The 20,959-nt window shown below is 35.2% G+C and overlaps 4 protein-coding genes across 4 annotated transcripts; 2 read left to right on the top strand and 2 right to left on the bottom strand.

Moving 5' to 3' along the window:
• The first annotated feature begins 5,799 nt into the window (after window positions 1-5,799).
• Window positions 5,800-7,999, top strand: LOC122594439 (COBRA-like protein 7). The gene is made up of 2 exons (XM_043766891.1): window positions 5,800-6,325; window positions 6,477-7,999. The coding sequence occupies exons 1-2, from the start codon at window positions 5,800-5,802 to the stop codon at window positions 7,901-7,903; spliced, it is 1,953 nt and encodes a 650-aa protein (XP_043622826.1). The 3' UTR covers window positions 7,904-7,999.
• Window positions 8,000-8,091: 92 nt separating this feature from the next.
• LOC122592120 (two-component response regulator ORR21-like) lies at window positions 8,092-9,669 on the bottom strand. Its single transcript, XM_043764330.1, has 5 exons — window positions 9,558-9,669; window positions 9,287-9,442; window positions 8,795-9,190; window positions 8,399-8,475; window positions 8,092-8,316 (listed from the first exon to the last, which is right to left on the bottom strand). The coding sequence occupies exons 1-5, from the start codon at window positions 9,667-9,669 to the stop codon at window positions 8,092-8,094; spliced, it is 966 nt and encodes a 321-aa protein (XP_043620265.1).
• Window positions 9,670-11,407: 1,738 nt separating this feature from the next.
• LOC122594260 (protein DEHYDRATION-INDUCED 19 homolog 6-like) lies at window positions 11,408-14,557 on the top strand. Its single transcript, XM_043766735.1, has 4 exons — window positions 11,408-11,684; window positions 12,887-12,952; window positions 13,828-14,084; window positions 14,261-14,557. Exons 1-4 carry the CDS (start codon window positions 11,451-11,453, stop codon window positions 14,373-14,375), a joined length of 672 nt encoding a protein of 223 aa, XP_043622670.1. The 5' UTR covers window positions 11,408-11,450; the 3' UTR covers window positions 14,376-14,557.
• Window positions 14,558-14,725: 168 nt separating this feature from the next.
• On the bottom strand, window positions 14,726-15,734 carry LOC122590641. The gene is made up of 4 exons (XM_043762818.1): window positions 15,672-15,734; window positions 15,485-15,570; window positions 15,168-15,259; window positions 14,726-15,062 (listed from the first exon to the last, which is right to left on the bottom strand). Exons 1-4 carry the CDS (start codon window positions 15,714-15,716, stop codon window positions 14,839-14,841), a joined length of 447 nt encoding a protein of 148 aa, XP_043618753.1. The 5' UTR covers window positions 15,717-15,734; the 3' UTR covers window positions 14,726-14,838.
• Between the last annotated feature and the right edge of the window lie 5,225 nt (window positions 15,735-20,959).

Raw genomic sequence — 20,959 nt, 5'->3', positions numbered from 1 at the left:
TCTATCAAAAGAGAGATTCTTCGAACCGATCCCTTACCGGCGGTCGAAGCAGCTTACGCCACCGTTCGAAAAGAAGCCGCTCACCAGAATATTCTGGGAGCAACTCACTCCGCCGGAGAATCGTCCGGTATTGCCGCCGGATTAATGGTCAAAGAAGAAAATGGATTCGGGTTCGCCACCAAAAGGTTTAATCGGGTTCATGACAATCAAAAACCCGTGGTTCAAGATGACAAATCGAATCTTACTTGTGATGAATGTGGTATGAAAAGACATACCAAAGAACAGTGTTTCCGATTAGTCGGTTATCCGACATGGTGGTATGAAAACAATAAAGGTCGTCGATATAACCCATCAGAAAAAGGGAAACCCTCTACCGCTCGAACTAGCCCCACAAAAGAAAGCAGCAGTATTGATGGCCGGAAAAAGGAGAAGGGTTTCGGAGGGGTAGCGGCGGCCGAAGTTGAAGATGGGGGAAGTTTTTCGGTGATGAATGGTAAGAAGAGAAAGTGTGTTTTTTGGCCAAAGCAATACCAGACACACACACATATAAATTCGGTTTCAAGAGTGATAAAACAACAAAAAAAATCTTTTTCCATTACCTATAATAATAATAAGTGTATAGGAAGCCCTAGTGGGTCATGTGTTGGGCTCGGGTATTATATTGGGCCAGGGAGTATAACTAGGCCAAAGTCATTAGCAAAGGGGATCGTGGCCCGATCTGATCACTCTAAATCGAATGGGTCATGGATTTTCGATTGTGGTGCTACCGATACTATGACTTATGATATATCATATTTTTCTGTTTTTTCGAAACCTAGGAAAACTCATATTGAAGCTGCTAATAAGGGAAAAATGGATGTTATGAATGGAGGATCTGTTATGATTTCTCCAAACATAAATTTAACTAATTGTCTTTATGTTCCATCTTTGTCTCACAAACTTTTGTCCATAAGTCATGTGACAAAGGAACTTAATTGCTCAGTTCTCATGCATCCAACGTTTTGTTTGTTACAGGATATCAGGACGGGACGGATCATTGGGCGTGGTACTGAGAGAGGAGGACTGTATTATGTTGATGAAGTTACTCAAGGTGGCAGTGTCATGCTTGCTCATGGGACTAGTGAAAGAGAAGCATGGTTATGGCATAGAAGATTGGGGCATCCGTCAGTTAGTTATTTACATGTTTTGTTTCCGAAACTTTTTCCTTTGAATAAAAAGATTGATTGTGAAACTTGCATTTTAGCAAAAAGTCATAGGCAAACTTTTAAACCTCGTAATACTAGAGTTGAATTTCCTTTTTCATTAGTTCATTCAGATGTGTGGGGGCCTGCACCAATTGTTGGAGGTAATAATTTCAAGTATTTTGTGATTTTTGTTGATGATTGCACCAGAATGACATGGATTTATTTTTGAAAAATAAAGATGAAGTTTATGATAGATTCATTGTTTTCTATAACATGGTTCAAACTCAATTTCAAAAATCTATCAAAATAATAAGAACAGATAATGGTGGAGAATATGTGAATTCAAAACTGGACCAGTTGTTTCAAACCAAAGGAATAATTCATCAAACTACTTGTCCTCATACCCCCGAACAAAATGGTGTAGCTGAAAGGAAAAATAGGATACTTTTAGAGATGACTAGGGCAATTATTATTGAGTCCTTAGTTCCAAAGAGTTTTTGGCCCGAAGCCTTAGCTACTGCTACCTACTTGACAAACCGTCTTCCTACAAAGATCCTCGATATGAAAACCCCTTTGAAAGTCCTCTCTGAGTTTCATAAGCTTCCATCGGTTCTTACTTTGCACACTAGAGTATTTGGATGTACAGTATTTGTTCATATTCCAAAATCCTTTCGTGATAAACTCGAACCATGTGCTGAAAAATGTGTTTTTGTGGGATATGGGATCACTCAAAAAGGGTATAGATGTTACAATCCTAAAACTCGTCGTATGTTTACTACGATGACTTGTGATTTTTTGGAAACCAAGTATTACTATTCTCAAGAATTCAGTGGTCAGGGGGAGGAACAAAGTGACACACTGAGTTGGCTTCAATATTCATCAGAAGTTCATATCACTAATCCATCAGAAGTCCAGACTACAGATAAAGATTTACAGTCCTTCTCTCAAAGTGAAAACCCAAGTCCAGACCTGATATCCGAGGTAAGTGTTTCTGAACCAGTTAATGATATGAATGTTCCAGTGAATGACACACTGCAGGAAAATGTTAATCCAGAAGTAACTCTTGAAAGTGCTCCAGAAAGATATGTTCTCCCACCAAGATCTACCAGAGGAATACCTGCAAAGCGATATTCTCTAGAAAAGAGTTCTCGATCTACTAAGTATCCAGTAGACAACATTGCTAATATTGCAGAAGGTGTTTTCTCCAAAGAAGCAAAGGCATTTGCAGCGAAATTATATTCAGAAGAGATACCTTCAGGAGTAGAGTGTGCTTTGCAATTAAAAAATTGGAAGGATGCTATGGATAGTGAAATGGAGGCTCTTGTGAAAAATGATACATGGGAGAAGTGTATTCTTCCAATAGGAAAGAATCCGGTAGGGTGCAGGTGGATATATACCATCAAATATAAACCAAATGGAGATATAGAAAGATATAAAGCAAGACTTGTTGCCAAAGGGTACACTCAGACCTATGGCATTGATTATTCAGAAACTTTTCTCCAGTTGCAAAGCTAGATACAGTAAGGGTTCTTTTCTCAATAGCAGCAAATCAGGGGTGGTCCCTTCATCAGTTCGATGTGAAGAATGCCTTTTTGCATGGAGAACTAAAAGAGGAAGTGTACATGGACCCTCCTCCAGGTTTTTCCCATAATTTTAAAAATGGCGAAGTTTGTAGGTTGAAGAAGTCCTTGTATGGACTTAAACAATCACCTAGAGCGTGGTTTGGAAGATTTACTCTTGCTATGAAGAAATATGGATATCAACAAAGCAATTCTGATCATACATTGTTCCTTCGTCATAGAGGGAATCTAGTAACATGTCTAATAATTTATGTTGATGACATGATTATCACAGGAAATGATGAAAAGGAGATTAATCAACTAAAAACAGCTTTGTTTGCAGAATTTGAAATGAAAGATTTGGGAGATCTGAAGTATTTTCTTGGAATAGAAGTTTCAAGGTCTAAACGTGGAATTTTTATTTGTCAGAAGAAGTATATCTTGGATCTTTTAGCTGAAACAGGAATGATTGATTGCAAACCAGCAGACACACCCATGGTCCTCAATCAGAAATTGTTTATAAAGACAGATGCTAAAACCACTGATAAAGATAGATATCAAAGGTTGGTAGGGAAACTTATTTATTTGGCTCATACTCGTCCAGACATAGCATATGCTGTTGGAGTGGTTAGTCAATTTATGCACCAACCTCAGGAAGATCATATGGATGCAGTTTTGCGGATTATCAGATATCTTAAAGGAACTTCAGGTCATGGGGTGTTATTTAAAGCTAATTGTCATCTCAAGATCCAAATATACACAGATGCAGATTGGGCAGGAGACAAAAGTAATCGGAGGTCAACTTCTGGATATTTTTCAATGGTTGGTGGAAATTTGGTTACATGGAAAAGTAAAAAACAAAAAGTCGTCTCTTTGTCGAGTGCTGAAGCTGAGTTTAGAGGTATAGCTAGAGGATTAGCAGAAGCGTTGTGGTTAAGAAAACTTCTGTCTGAAATAGGATTCGCTCCAAAAGAAAGCATTCAAATTATGAGTGATAACGAAGCTGCTATTCAGATCTCAGAGAATCCAGTTCAACATGATAGAACCAAACATGTGGAAATTGATCGTCATTTTATAAAAGAAAAGTTAGAAAGTGGAATAATCAAGCTTCTGTTTGTTAAGTCTGATGAACAGCTCGCTGATATTCTAACCAAAGCAGTGGGAACATCTATGTTTCATAAATGTCTAGGCAAGTTGAATTTCGGTAACCCCGATATTCAACTTGAGGGGGAGTGTTAGACAATGTGGGATCAGAAATCAATTCATCACTTCCCTAAGATACAAAGTCGAGACTAAAAGCCCACAGCATCAAGAATCAAGAAACAAGGCCCAAGGTCCATAATTAGAGTCGGTTGGTTTAGACCTAAGTTTCCATATATAGTTTTCAATTCTTGTATAAATATAGATATCATGTAAGTCGATGAGGATAAATAAAAAGAAAAACAAAAAGTTCAATTCCATTCGTTAACAGCAACGTTTTGCCTAGTTCGTGCGAGTGCGCTGGTAGTCTTCCTATGATTAATTCATAAGCAGAATTTGGTTCCACCTTTTGAACACGTTATAGTAACATTGGTTCACTGAATCAATAGACTTTTTGGGATAAAAATTCACACATGGATTTCATAGGAAAAGCTAACACGATGGAATGGGTCGAGGTCCATCAACATAATGATACATACATATTGATATTGATATTTGACCATTGGTAAGTCATAGTTCGCATTAATTCCAACATTTATTGAAATTTATTTAGTGGTGGGCCACTGAGCCAGTAGGTAAAGTTCAATTACTCCTGGGCTGCACGGTAGACATCGCTAAGCCCACATGGAATTTTTATCTTTTTTTTTTTCATTGATGACTTGATGTCTTGCAGATCTGTTTATCTTACATAAATAATCATATGTTCATATGTTGGGTCTTCTTTCAATCTAGTGGTAGGAGTTGGATTGAAAACTAACCATAACACAATTTTTTAACACTAATCTTGTATTGGTACAAACTTTACAAGTTTGATGATTTCTCAACTCCCCTGCATGTTAAAAACTACAACTGAGAGATATATCGAGAAGCACTTGGAACAGTGTTTCAAACGCATATGCTTCCCATTGCGTAAGCTCAACCTCGCTCGCTTGGTGTAAACCTGCATCTTAATTAGCGTGTATAGTGTTGGTGTAAACCTGCATCTTAATTAGCGTGTATAGTGAGAATGATTTTACGCCAAAGTACATCAGTCTCAACATGGAATGCTGAATCGGTGTAAACTCAGTATGGCTTTCTGATTATTTTCTTTAGTGATCTGTTAATAATAATTACTCACAGGATCCTCCAAACATAATTAACTACCGGAAAATGATAAATCTTCATAAAGATTAGCCTAAAAATCCTCCTAAAACTTTAAGAAGGTGACATATGTTATCCATTAACTCTTTTTCCTAATCTTTCCCCCTGATTTTTCATAACATGTCATCATCCAATATAGTTAGAAGGATTTTTAGGCTATTTTGTTAGGAGGATTATTCATTTCCCTTAACACCACATACTATATATAATAATTGCAATTTGAGCGGAAATTAATTACCCGAATTCATTAATTAGATGAAAGGAAATCATGACAATTCCTGAATTCTATAAGCTAAGAACATTCACAAACAAATTAAGAAAGTAATGTTTTGCATGGTTATACTAATTATTTGATTATATTCTGAATTGAGCTTACTTCATAGATTTCAGAGACTATATATATGCATTGTTTAGAATTGATGATGTGTTGAGCTAGCTACATATAGTGATTATATAAGTAAATTAATATACCTACGTGCATGTACGTTCTGTTCTTTTTATATGCATTGTTTAATTTGTATAAATAATGAGGATCATGCAGATACATATATTAACCATTTAAGTAGATTATAAAGGCAGGCCGGCAGTTGGCTTTTCCGGCTGATTCTACTTCACTAGCCGGCAATAAGACTATTAATTAAAAACATCTTTCACAAAGCTTGATTTGAACTAGTCAAGCCTATTCCACATATATATATACATCTCTTTTCCTATCTATGTTTTTTTGTACCTTAAAAATGGGCATTGTTTTCATCATCTTTATTTCACTAACCTTAACTTTAATCCCAAAAGCCATTTCTCAATCTCCCATTTGCAATGGAATTTCAATATCATACGTACACAATTCCGGGTTCCAAATCCCACCAACGGTCACCAACACCGCTGACCAGCCATACAGTTTCGCATCTACTCTGACCCTCACCAATGCTGCAGCTGACAGGCTTAAGTCGTGGCGTGTGTTTGTTGGTTTTCAACACCACGAGTTTTTAGTTTCCGCTTCAAATGCTGTTCTTGCTGATGGAACATCCCTCCCTGCGAATGTTACTGGTGGGGTTGTCTTGGCTGGGTTTCCGGTTACTGATCTGAAGACTGCTGTTGAAACTGCAGGGGATTTTAATCAAATGCAGGCGCGGATACAGCTGGTGGGGACTCAGTTTGGTGTCCCCCCACCAAACGCTTCATTGCCCGTGAATATCTATCTTGTGAATGATGGGTTCTTGTGCTCTGCCCCTTCAAGTCCGGGTATAAACCTATGAATCATCTTTCTTTTACTTTCTCCAAATATAATTTTTTTCTTTTTTAGCAAATATACTCTATAGAAGAACCTTTATGAAGCTTTTGCTCTATAAAATTTCTATTTAGTGTTTTCCAACAAAGGTGTGGTTTTGTGCAGCAAACAATGAAACACATGTTTGTTGTGAAAAGGACCCAAACGCGACACCCACACCAGCGGTTGAAGAGGATGATCAAACATTTGAGGGGAGACGAGAAGGCGATATAACCATTATGTATGATGTAATCAGTTCCCAAGAAACTGATTACATGGCACAAGTCACCATCTCGAATCACAATCCCCTCGGCCGCCTTGATTATTGGCAGCTAAGTTGGGACTGGATGCGAGATGAATTTATTTATTCAATGAAAGGAGCTTACCCATCTATTATAGACACTAACGCTTGTATATTTGGTCGGCAAGGCGAGTTTTACCAAAAACTCGACTTTTCAAAGGCTTTGAACTGTGACCGGCGGCCCACTATCGTCGACCTTCCACTTGACAAGACAAATGACTCACAGTTAGGATTGGTTCCGTTCTGTTGTCGTAACGGGACTCTCTTACCACCATCAATGGACCCCGACAAGTCAGTTTCGTCTTTTGTGATGCAAGTTTACAAGATGCCACCAGATCTAAACCGGACTCAACTCACTCCACCTCAGAATTGGAAAATCAATGGTAGTATGAACCCCGATTACCAATGTGGGCCGCCTGTACGAGTTAGTCCTACCCGTTTCCCAAACCCTAGTGGGCTTACTTCTGATTCAACCGCAGTTGCTAGTTGGCAACTTATTTGCAATATGACACGGATCGAACCTGCTACACCAAAATGTTGTGTATCATTTTCGTCGTTTTTCAACAAGTCTGTAGTGCCATGCAGCACTTGTGCGTGCGGGTGCACAAACGCAGATAGTTGCAGTGTGGATACCCCCGCACTTCTTCTGCCTTCGAATGCACTTCTGGTGCCATTCGAAAACAGAACAAAACTGGCATCTGATTTTGCCAAGAACAATGATTGGGACCTGCCCAGCCCATTGCCCTGTACAGATAACTGTGGCGTCAGTATCAACTGGCATTTGCTATCAGATTTCAAAGATGGATGGACAGCAAGGATGACCATTTTCAACTGGGGTGATACTAGTTTTGCTGATTGGTTTGCGGCTGTAGAGCTCGATACATCAATGGCAGGATTTGAGGAAGTGTTCTCTTTCAATGGCACCCGCCTTATGAGTTCTAATAACACAATTTTCGTAAAAGGTCTCCCGGGTTTAAACTATATTGTGGCTGAGACAAGTGGGCGTAACCCAAAGAAAGATCCACGTATTCCTGGCTCACAACAATCAGTCATCTCCTTCACAAAAAAGAACATACCTGGGCTCAATGTTGCCCGAGGCGATGGGTTCCCAACCAAGGTATATTTTAATGGTTTAGAATGCTCGATTCCTCCCATTCTTCCTATTACTAGCCATGGTTCCCGAATCACTATGGCCTTTGGTTCTGTTCTAGTTACACTCTTTGTGTTGTTGTTTCTAAAAGATTCGTTCTAACAATGTAAACAATTCCCAATCACATTCCATATTCTTTTTGTAATATTTCTGGTAAATGATTCTGTTATGTAATCTACAACTTAAACATCTCAAAAATGCATTTCTCGCATTCCTTTAAAGAAGATTGTTGTTCTATAACTTCAAAAACGGAGATCAACATAAAATAGTCTAATGCTAAAACATTTTATCTAGACATAATCTAGTTGATTGAAAAGAGGATCTTGCTCATGAAAAGGGAAAATAATTGGGTGGACGTCATTGTACTCCACTGGAAGTTGCTGTTGCTGTATTTCAGCGATCGGAGGAGTACTTAGAAACATGCCTTCGTGCGCTGGAGCTGCTGGGCTAGAATGTGGCACGCTGAAACTTTCTGGCATGTGCTCTTTTAGCTTTTTGAGGCTTAGCCTGTATTTCTGAATTATTAACATACATATAGTTAACTCTCAACTGTTACTAAAATATATAAACAAAATTTTGGTCAAGACTGAATCGAACCTGTAAATGGCTTGCAACATTTTCCCTCCTGAGCCCTGGTACATTCATCAGTTCCAAGACCTTTTTCGGGACAGCATCTGCAGTTAAAGTTTTTAAGTTGTTCAGATATAACATACATATGTTGCAAGATGGGTGGGTCACACGGGTTTGGTTAATGGGTCAAAACAAGCACCTTTAGTTTCGTGTTAGTTAAGATTAGTATTATTACAATAACAATCTCAATTCTTGAATTTGGGAACATGTCTGCATTACAAAAAGATGTTCAGGGATTTTCAACTAATTCGAAACCCTTTGGCCCGTTGCTATAAAATACAACCCAGTTTGACCCATCTATAAATATAAATAAATAGGTCAATATATCAGAAAGGTTAAAAGGCGGATCGATATAGTTCATACTATCAATTCCAAGTTGTTTCACAGCTCTGACAAATAATAGATGAAGCTCGTCGGTCCAAACCATTCGTTGCTTTTTACTACCTCGGACCTTCTCTTGCTCATCCTCCCTATCGTTTCCCTCATAATCCAATGGAACACTATCCGGGCTTCCACTTACCTCTTTTTCTTCACCAGAATTACTTGAACCAGGTTCTCTATTCTCTACCCTATCAAGCGGGTTCATCTGTCCCACATAATCAATTTGTTTCAATGACCCCAAACGAAGAAATTCCTTACGTGCAACATGCTGCCATAACACCTTAAAAACCTCTAATGGAACCGGTTTTAGTATGTAATCGCATGCACCGTTGGTTACACACTTGAAAACCATACTGGTTCTCTCTTCTGCTGATACAACTATTTATTATACAACAAATGCATCATCAATCCTCAATAATATCATCAAAAAAAAAAAAAAAAACCTTGAAAAACAAATCATGTTTCTTGACTTACTAACAACGGGTAAATCGGTTTCTTGAACAATGATTTCAAGAAACTTGATTCCATTCATATCCGGAAAGAAGCTAACTTCTGTTAACACAATATCGAACTTGTTTTCGTTACTTCTTATCAAAGATAATGCTTCTGTTGGCCCTGAACAATGTGTCACTACAAACATGATCAAGAAACAAAACACCACATTATCTTTGTTACATATACATGTATTTACTATATTATTAGTATATAAAAATATTGTTATAGCATAAAAAAAAAGGATTAAAACCTTGATAGTTGCAAGAATGCAGCATCTTGGAATAAAGTAAGATGGTAGTGGGATTGTTTTCAACAAGAAGAACTCTAAGGCCATTCGGATTAAAAGAATCTCCATGTTTCATTATTGGATTCATTAATATTGGTGATAATGAAGTCATTAATTAATGAAAATAAAGAGAAAGAAATGGAATTTTTGAAAGAGAAAAAACAGGGAAGTTTGTTTGACAAATTTGAGTTATCAGCATATATAACAAACTCTGCATTAGTTGATTAATTTTGTTTGATACAATGGCAAAATCGATATAGAAAAGAAAGGGTCATGCTAAAATTACATTACCCTACTTACCGTGTTTAAAACTATTACCAAATTAATATTACCTTTTTTTAACAGGAAATTAATAGTTTAATACTCGTATTTACTTACATTCTATAATTAAATGTGTTATAGATTATTTACTATGGAAATTAAGTACGGAGCAATTAATAAAGTGTATTGTTCTTAAAATATATTTGGTAATTTTTGTCTTAAAAAAAAAAAAATGATTGTTAAGTTAGACATTAGAAAGTTTTCGTAAGAAGTAAGATAGACAAACTTAATCAAAGAATATGAAAAAAAGGCTAAAAACAACCCTAAAAGTTGTATGTAAAAAATAATTAACATTATATCTAAAGTTCATCATGAATTTTAAGATAATTGTATAATTATTTTATGCATCAGCTTTATGATATTTAACAAAACCCCAAAAATATTAATTTTCAAAATAATTATCAAGGTGAGTTTACTTTTGAAATGTAATTGTTCCTTAATATTTAGAGTAGAGAAAAAAAATACATATGTCGTTTTATTTATGTCAATAAAAAAACTCAAAGTTCATAAAGATGATTATATGTTTTTATATTTATTAAATAATTAGTTAAATACACACAGGTAAATGTTTGATTGATTAAGATTGTAAACGAATAGATCGAATACGAATGATGCTTTGTTCATGTTCACTTATTTAATTTAACAAATATGATTCAAAAATATAAAATTGTGTTTCGTGTTCATTCATTAATAAACTGTGTTTATGTTTATTTGCTTGTGTTCATGGACAAACACAAACAAACATAAAAAATACAAAATTATATATAACTAATAACTTTACAATGTAAGTTAAATATAAAAAAGTATCCAAATTCATATAAAGTCATAAAGAAACAAAGGTTTGTAAACAAACTATCGAACGTTCACGAAAAAAAGTTGATATTATTTGCAGTTGAACATGAATTAAAAAAAAATTATATATTCATGTTTGTTCATTGAATTAAACATATAAATTTTCTTTAAAAACAATTAAAAACAAACAAACATAGTTGGATTAATGGTCAATACCCATGACTCTAGAAACAAGAGAGAAAGGGTTATATTCTCATGTTTTGTAAGGCGGAGGTGTTCTTTGATCTTAACTTTACACCTTTAAAGTATTGAGATAAAATTTTATTAAAAAAATGGCATTAGGTGTTTAATTTACTTTATATTTAAGCAATTAAAAAACTATTTACGAACAATTTATCGAAAATTCAGTTCGCTTACAACCAGAGTTGTGAAACAAACTCTATCAATCCAAACAACAGGGACTGAAGCTGACATATATATAGAGTTCATAACTCAGCAGTCAGCACAGAAGTTGTTGTTTATGGTTGTGAATTGGGCCATTGGGGCCTGAAGGGAATTAAAAACATACGACTAAAAAAAAACATTACGTGAGGGCCCATCAGGGTTAACGTCACCCGTGTTTGGCACGTTTTACTTAATTCTCTCTCCTTATATATAACAATCGTACTGAACAATTCACTCCTCTGAAATCGGATAAATTTTATAACAATCGTACTATAGATCGCTCATCCCTAAATTATCATTATGTGGAGTTTAATTATCAACGATGATGACGACGAATATTATACTGATCATAACGAAGAAGAACAAGTAGAAGAAGAAGAATGTTATATTGATAGGGAAGAAGAAGAAGAATGTTCAAGTATGGAAGAAAATAATCAAGAAATCGGGTGTCCATATTGTAGTGATGATGGATTTGATGCTTCTGGATTATGTTTTCATCTTGAGCATCAACACCAACAGCAAATTCAATCCGGGGTATTTTTTTTTTTTTTTACATATATTTATTTTCGCCCTTTTTAAGTCTTTAGCCGACACGCATAAATATATAAATTGCTAAACCATGCCATCTATTTATAGATATCTTCATTAGTTGCTTATTCTTACTATCTCGCTACGAGTAATTCAATAAATAAGCAAAGCTTTTTCTTTTTGGCTTAAGCTTTAGAATATGCACACCCAAACACCCCCTTAAACGTTCTGTTTAACAATCAGGTACACTACTGTAATATTTATGCATGTCTACAAGAATATATATATATATATATATCAACCATGGGTGGGATAAATTGAGACTAGCTAATTTGAGTCAAAAAAAGTCAATGTAACTTACACATGTGTAAGTGAACTCCGACCACCACCACCACCATCATCATCTCCGGCCACCGTCATGATCCTCCGGTGACGGCGACCATCTCCGGCGAGACTTACACATGTGTAAGTAACTAAGTACAACTTACACATGTCTAAGTTAAATTTCCGGCAATGATGGTGGCTGGTGGTGGTTATCAAAAATTATGATTCGGAGCGGGCTTCGCCCTTAAGGATATTCATAAACCAAAGCTGGTGGGGGTGATAGGTCATTGAAGGTGATAAGTCATAGGGGTGACCGGTGATGGGTGATCTACCTAACGGGCTCCGCAATGGACTGACGAGCTCCGCCCTTGGCCACTGCCATAGTGCCATGGATTGACGGACTCCGCCTTTAACCTTCATTGTTGTGTACATAAGTTGTACTTACACATGTGTAAGTTGTACTTACACATGTGTAAGTCTCGCCGGAGATGGTCGCTGTCGCCGGATGATCATGGTGGTGGTCGGAGATGACGGTGGTGGTGGTAGGAGGTGGTTGGAATTGGAGGAGATGGAAGAAAATCAATGGACTTTTTTGAATTCAAAATAAGCTGGACTCATTTTATCTTTCCCCTATCAAGTATCAACCATAGCTTATATATAGTTATTTATTCTTATAAAGAATTATTATACCCGGATGGCTGAATAACAATATATGGTAATTATTAATCATTATTTTAGGAGGCAATTATCTTTGATGTATAATGTATGCATTCATATTTGACCATAGTAAACTAATTACTGTACTTATTTTATGAGTTTCAAGGTTTAATAATTAAAAAGGTTATACGAGTATCTCTTTTAATATTGATAAGTCGATCTTGCAGGTGTGTCCTCTTTGCATTACTAATCTTGGGAAGGATAAGATCACTCAAAATGAACGCGTGCTTAAAATATCCTTTTTTTTTATATTCATTTGATACAACTAATATGACTATCAGTAAATATTGTTGTCTTGATTTATGAGGTTGGTTAATTGTGAAGTGAACTGGTGAAATTATGATATCTTTTTTTTTTTTTTAATTTGACAAGGAAATTATGACATTAGTATATTTTATTTAGTGCTTTTACTAGTTTAGTAGAGTGTTGCCATATTTTGGTATATATATCACATTTCTCTATATGATGAACTTCATTAGCTAAGATAACGTGTTATAAGAAAACCCCAGATTTTATTGGAATCCAGATCAATACAAGTATATGTAATAGCCTATAGATCGAATAGATCCTGCTCATGTAAAGGTCGTAAACCACGAAGATAAGACGTAGGCCCAAGTACCATAGTCCTTTGTCTGCATGTTATGTCGTAGGCCTTGCAGGTTAAATAGGCCATACTGTCTTATACGTTACTCGTACTATATAATTTCCATGAAAGACTAATCTTTACGGGGTGTTCGACATAGCTTGTTAAAACTATTTATCTGCGCATTATGTTTTGATACTGTACAAGTATACAACAAATAAGGAGTTCTGTAGGTATTTTAAGATTTACTTGATACATTTGATATTATTATTTGCGAGTGATTTAAGCATTTTTTTTTTATAAGCAGGGTGATGTAGCTTTTCTTGAAACATGTAATTTTCAAAGGCAAATAGCATTTATGTTGTTCTATTAACCAATTCCAAATGCCACCTTAGGTAAATTGGTTCACAGTATGTTTTATTAGGAAGAAAAAAAAAAGGAAAATGGACTTTGTGTATAGTATCCGACTATTTGTAATATGGACTATCGGTTTCAATGCTTAAATTCCTTGACTAAAAAGTTCAAGGTCTTTGTAAGAAGGAGCTGTATGATGATGAATCTTACTCTATTATATCGCAATTGAGGAAGACACTGCAAGAACATTCACTATCTCACAAAGAGTCGACTTCTTCAGCATTGTCGTCTACCAGTGCAGCAACAGGTCCATTGATATTATCATTTATCTATAACCCACCTCAAAGTCATGAGCCCACAGTTGATTCTTCTGCTGAACCAACTTCTTCACCAAAGACACTTCAAGAGGATGTTACATTAGAAAGAAGGTACAAGTTTTTTCTAGTTCTTCTCTTCTTTATCTTTTCTAAGGAGGATTTTTTTTTTAATTATATTGACTTATTACCCACTCAACCCATTTTGTCGCTTCAGTCTTGATTTTTGGATCCCTTGCAACCATCTTTGTGTTAGATCTTTCTTAATTTTCTTTTTCCCTGGTTGATAGTGGTATCATCATCTCATCTGATTCCTTTTCACGTAATGACCATGAAGAGATCACTCCAAAATCTGACTTCATTCAGACGATATTATTATCCACCATTTTTGCCGACAATTTGTAACAAGACAAACAACACGCGGGCAAGACCTTCACCAAACTCTGCTCAAAATACAGCAAAGCTTTAAGGAACTAGAGTAAGGTTTGATGTAGAGACTAAATTTCCTGTTATTTTTCATACAATGTAACTAGTTAGGTTATATTTTGCCAGAGCAGTTAGGATGAACAAAATCACATCTGTTCAAATTTTTATGTCTATATGTAGTAATGATGCTTCTGATACAAATCAACCTAAACCAAAGGATAAACTTCTTAACAAGAAAGATGTAGATAGAATGACCAACACTAAGAACTTCATAATACTAACTACCAAGGTCATAAAGGCAGTAAAACAGTCATGTTTTGTATCTTATTCTACTGAGTACGAACCATCCAAAATCTGCATCATAAACATCAGTTTAAAAGAAACACCATCCAAATACATATTATTTAACAGACTTGAAATCACGCTGATGTACTTCCCTTCATCAATTGTTACGCTCAAGGAAGAACTGATAATCAGGGAGAAGGGCCTGCAACTTGTGGAGCCACTTGCTAGCCGCCTCCAAAAGAGCATGCTCTTGCTGACGTTCTTCTGGATCATTAGGGGCTATGATTGAACTTCTTAGCTTGTAAGTTGCCAGCCCAATTACTGGTAGACGGATACCTTCCCCTCGAGCTCCCATACTTGAGGATTCAGCCTCACCAACGTCTGTATGAGCATATATACAAAATTATTATATGGCTCACGAGAAAGTAGAAACCATTTGGCGCGTCTATGGAAAAAGTAAAGGAGGTGAGGGAAAGAAGCAAGTACTTCCGGGCTGTGTTGACAAGGGATGTAAGGTCAAAAAAGAGGCTTCCAGATCCCTTAGTGTTGGGCCCACAGGAATTCGATAAATTGGATACCTGCGAACAAGTGAATTGATCATGTGATCAACATTAACAGATGGCCCTTGCTTAAGTTGTAAGTGTAGAGGTGACAACTTTGACCCATTTGCTTATGAATGGGTCGATCAAGGTTATGTTTAACACCCTGGTCAACATAACTTGTTTTGACCCATTTAAATTAAGATGACTACTTTTTACCAGAACCCATTTGCCCATATTGCCACCTCTAAGTAAGAGACATACCAAGCAACACATATCCAGCTTGAATTCGTTAGATCGCAGCTCTTATAGTTGTTCAGCTCTGGAAATAGATCAGAGAGAGCCGAAGCCTATTTTAAGAAAATGACATAAGATTCAGCATACACAAGTGAACACTGAACAGTCTGTCAATCAAAAGATTTTATCATCCAATTTGTAATTAACTACTAACCTTGAGACCTAAAGTCTCCCGAGTATGTGGTGGCTTTTTCTCCATGTACTCGAAAGCAAGTGTTTCACGAGAGCCACAAGCTTCAGCTTCATTATTTTCCTTTACCGGGCGTTTGTTCTTGTTCATAAGCATGTGGGGAGCAAATGCATCTTTCAAAACAAAATCCGCTTCAGAGTGAAAGTCACTAGAACTGCTACTACTCCTGATTCATTATCAACTGAGATTTCTCAACATAAGCATTATAATGAATGTAAAAGTATCATATCCTGGTTCAGAAATCATGATTGATTGCGCAGAAAAACAATTTGGAATAAAAAATAAAAAATAAATATATGGTCTAATAATTAATATATCTTTCTGGTTCTATATGATGCTCGATCATCATCTGGATCATTATACTGCCTGTTACAGATAGTCGGTTGCTAAAAACGTCCACCAAAATGTATCTGCATTACCAACAAGTTGTTAATATCTAAAGCTGAATCAGATTTTGCTTCAGATATTTATGACTGTTGCTCGCTGTTGGTAAATTCAATGTAAGAATTAATTGATCAGATATATGGTATACATAGATAACTGGACGGATCTTATATAATACTTCAAATACTATCTTATAAATCATTTTGTTTTTTTTTTTTAAGAAAAGATGATTTGAACTACCTAAATTACCCTTCTTTCTTTATTCATTAACTTAAACATCTCTACCTAATATACCTATAATACCCTTAAATATCAACCACCCATTTTTTTCTCTCTCCTCAAATCTCAACCACTAATTTTTTCTTTCTCCTCCATAAATCATTTTATTCCTCTAATTCATTCAAAACCTTTTATATAAAAGTTGTATAGGCGTTCTTAAAATTTCATGTTCTTTCATTAAAGATGTCATTCGATATAATTTCGATGAATTTTTAAATTCGATGGTGGAGCCCGTACGGCTAAGACATTTGGCTATCACACTCTATGACTTGATCTATCACCTCCACCATCTCACCGCCACAACGCGCGGACACTAACTCTCGTCTATATTAAATATGAATTGATCCTTATCTATTTGAAACAAGCAAAAACATAGCAGAATATTGTTAAAATACAAATATTCATGCATGTACTTTGATAGTCATGCATATGACACAGACCACATAAGAAAGATGTACCTAGTAGTAGTGTCCTAATGATTTTATTTTATCATTCGTCATCGTTATATAGATACAAGTTAGAGCGAGCATGATTCAATTTTTGCTAAAACCGAAAATTGATCGAAAAGTTTAGTTCTTGAAATCAACAATCCATTGGGTTCGGGTTTTAAGAAACTTCCTGAACAACTTTGGGTTGAGGTCTTGGAAGCAATGTTTAAAAACAGGTTGGAACCAGCCAGTCGGACCGCTTTGACCAGGTTTTCTTGTGGTGGCCGGTTTTTTATGACTGATTTTTTTACCCGAACTGTTCCTGGGTTGAACCGGCCGGTCTTTTCTAGTTTTTTCTAATATAACTATTTATATGATGAGAAAAGTGAGTATAAGGCTGTTATGCACCCAACTTGGGTGAAAAACCCCTCACATACTAATATTTTAATATTTTGAATAAATGTTTGTCCCCCATGATTTTTATAGTTTAAAAAAAGGTATGTGAGAGGTTTTTCACCCAACTTAGGTGTCTAACAGCCTCATATTCCCTTCCCCTTATATGATATGATGATGTGATATTTTAATGTTTTTGTTGTTTGTAAACTCTAAAACTCATTTTTTATTAATATAAATATATGTTATTAGTTTTGAGTAGATTGTAATAAAATTTTGACTATTATGTTAGATGGTATAAGTTTAATAGCTTTTTCATATAAAAAAAATCCAAAACCTCTAGCTTCGTGGTGTTTGTTCATAAACCAAAAACTAAGAGGAGTTTTGGATGGTGTTCTTTTAGAAGGCTTGGCTTGAAAATTTTCCTACTAAATCCAGGTTGATACGTGGTAGTCTGCTTTTAACCGACCCGAGTGAAGCAGTTGCGGGCTAGAAATTGAAAACTTCGGATCATATATATTGTGTTTATGGGCATGGTGTGTATGGTGGAAGATATGGGCTTGGGTTCACATTCCCTACCGTGGGTCTATTTCTAAAGTTAAAGACCCTTTAAAAATTGGTCGCAAATCTTCAAGGTTCTAAAATATAAGAAGTGATAAATCTACAACATTTATTAACAAGTGTACATGTTTTACTACACAGTATAAGACTGTATAAAACAGACATTGTTGTAGATGGCTAAAACATATTGTAGTTTTATCACTTCCATTAAAATATAAAAGCATATTATCATGGTGGTGTCTAGGGACGGTACCGGAGAAAAAAACTCTCAAAGGGGCAAAATTAAAAAACTCATGAAAAATAAATCTAAAAAAGGTAAAATGTTAAGAATTTATAAGAAAATTTTAAAAAGCTATAAAAAATTTAATAATACATGACAAAATTTTAATTTTGAGAGGGACATGAGCCCTCTTACCCCGCCCTCTTTAGTTCGCCACTGGTGGTGTTACATGTGACGCTCAGGATATCAGAAATAATTCGAGTTTTGATGGATACAAAGAACTGGTCATGCAAACAGTACACATGATTAAGGAAGATTCCTAAGCAGTTTAGGACTAAAGGTTCGGTAGAACTTAATGGATTTACGCTCGGCATTCGGTTGGATTTCAATATTAGTAGGACTACCATGTAACGTCTTCTTTCTATTATCCTCCATTTTGATTTTGCGTTGTGGCTTCCGGTGACTAGTAATCTTGTTAGAGGTGTTCATGATCCGGGAACCGGACCGAACCGGACATATTTAGGACCGAACCGAGGACCGTTTTTGCAAAAAAGTAGAACCGAGGACCGGACCGTTGTCTTCGGTTTGGTCCATGTTCAGTTTAGAGTCGGTTTTCAGGTTTTACTTGTTGGATCGAAACCGAGTAAAAGTTACATGAGAATTGCATTTTGAAGGACAAAATTGGATAGCAACAACTACTTATAATCACGAACACAAACTACCTAATCTGCTAATGATATATATAATGTATATTAAATTATTAATATTAATAATTTAATACCTATACAAAACATTATTTGATGGTTAGCAGACATTACAATTGACTTAATGCAAACACTATGATACGGACATTAAGTAAATGGGCAAGTGTGAAAGGATGTCATCTAAAGAGGGAAAAAATAAAGTAACTTCATTTGTAAAGTCATCAAAAGAGGAAAAAATGGTTCGAATTGAACATATGTGTCAGCCTCTCAAGACATTGTATTTCATATGATCTAATATTTAACTAATTTTGTATATCAGATTGAAGAATGCAGTTGTCACCGCCTGTAGTCTCTTATAGTTGTATTCGTGTTAGCCTCTTAGGGTTATGATTAGGGGTGTTGAAAATAACCAAACCCAAGCAACCCGACCCAACCCAAATGGGTTTGGATGAAATGGGTTGGGTTATTTGGTTTGTGGGTCATCGTTTGGGTCAACCTGAATAACCCAAAACTTAATCGGTTTGGGTTGCGGGTGAAAATTTTATAATTTGGGTTAACCCGAATAACTCAAATAAGATGCGTTTATATATACACACACTAATACAACACATTAAATTTATTTAAAGTATATATTATTTAAATATTAAATTTTGATTTATAAACAAAATCAGGATTGTGCAAAGTTAAATAATAATAAATGTTTAAAAATACACTAATAAAAGATGATAACAATATGAATATAAAAAGAGTCATATATTGTCAAATTTTGTTTATTTAATATCAATAGTTTTTATATTTTTATATAGTTTATAATTTTTTTTTGTTTTGTCTATGACTTTTACTCTAATAATACAATCATCTTTTCATGCAAGAATTCCAAAAACGCACAAACTTAATCAATATAAGTATCCCTGTAATTCAAGTTTTCGAAATTGAAATTAGATTGTTGCAATGTTGTGTAACTAATGCACGTAAAGTCAATCACATGTTATTTGGGTTACCCAAAACCTGATCCAAAAAACCCGAACCCGAACAACCTAAACCCGAATAACCCAAATCTTATTTGGTTTGGGTTACGATTTAATTTATAATTCTTCGAAACCCGAATAACCCGAACCAAATAACCCGAAACCATTTAACCCGACCCATCAACACCCCTAGTTATGATCATATGATGTGAGAATTTGTGATCGAAATTTTTGGAGAGTAAATTAATTAACTTACGATATTTGCTAAATAAAAGGAGTCATAAACTCATAATCCCACTTAAAAAGGAATGTCTATATCAGTATTAACTAAATAAAAGAAGTATAATCCTATTTAAATTTAGATTTCCATCTCGGTTCGGTTCTGAACATGAGTTCTGTCGGGCCAACCATGGACTGAAACAAGGCCCGAAAATCATTAAAAAATGGGACCGTGGACCGGACCGGTGTCTTCGGTATTGTTCGGTTCGGTTCCAAAGTCGGTCCGGTTTCTCGGTTTGGACCGGCAAATGAACACCCCTAAATCTTGTATATCTAGTAATCTTGATTATATGTATGATACAATGATTGTATAACAAATTTGCTAATTATAGATATCATTAACATGTACACTATGTTCTTGAGTTTTTGTAAAACGAGAAAATAAAACAATCCAAGTGATTTTAAAACAAGTTGGGTTCTTGAGTTTTTCTTTTTTAAAGATGGAAAGGAAATGAATTGAAATGATTTGAAAAGAAGTTTTAGTTGTTTTTGTTTAAAAAATGTACCTCTCATTATTGTGATGATTTGAAAGGATCAAATCTTATCTCTTCTTATCATATCACTTGTTTTCTTTTTTTAAAAAAATGGACTCAAGAACATAGCATTATAGAATTCTTGCTTAAAGTACATACATACTCATTATTTTAACATTCAATTTTTAATTGAGGGGTAACAAAAAAATTTAGAGAAAAAACCCTACAAATTTGTCATTTCAAAAAGTCATTTTTTTCCCCGAAGAGTCATTTTGAAATTACACATACTCTTATGTTAGGTATAGATTTTAATGATTGGATATCTCTTTCGTTACAAGTAAAGGCATTTGGTGAGACTGATGCCTTTTGCAGCGACATGTGTCGTCGCAAAAGACCACTAAACGACACAAAAAAGAAATTGTGGTAATGTATAAGGTGTTTTCAGTTTTCTTTTCCACTAAAAAATGGTTTTCAAGTTCAACATTAGGAGATGAAACATATCGTTGCTACGAGTTCTTAATGTATTATTATTATTTTTTTTTTCTAAAAAAAGAAGTTGATTC

Source organism: Erigeron canadensis, chromosome 3 (genome assembly GCF_010389155.1).
Source record: "Erigeron canadensis isolate Cc75 chromosome 3, C_canadensis_v1, whole genome shotgun sequence".
In the NCBI taxonomy this organism is placed as follows: domain Eukaryota; kingdom Viridiplantae; phylum Streptophyta; class Magnoliopsida; order Asterales; family Asteraceae; genus Erigeron; species Erigeron canadensis.
The sequence above is the reverse complement of the archived record's forward strand: the minus strand, read 5'-3'. Positions and strand labels throughout refer to the sequence as shown.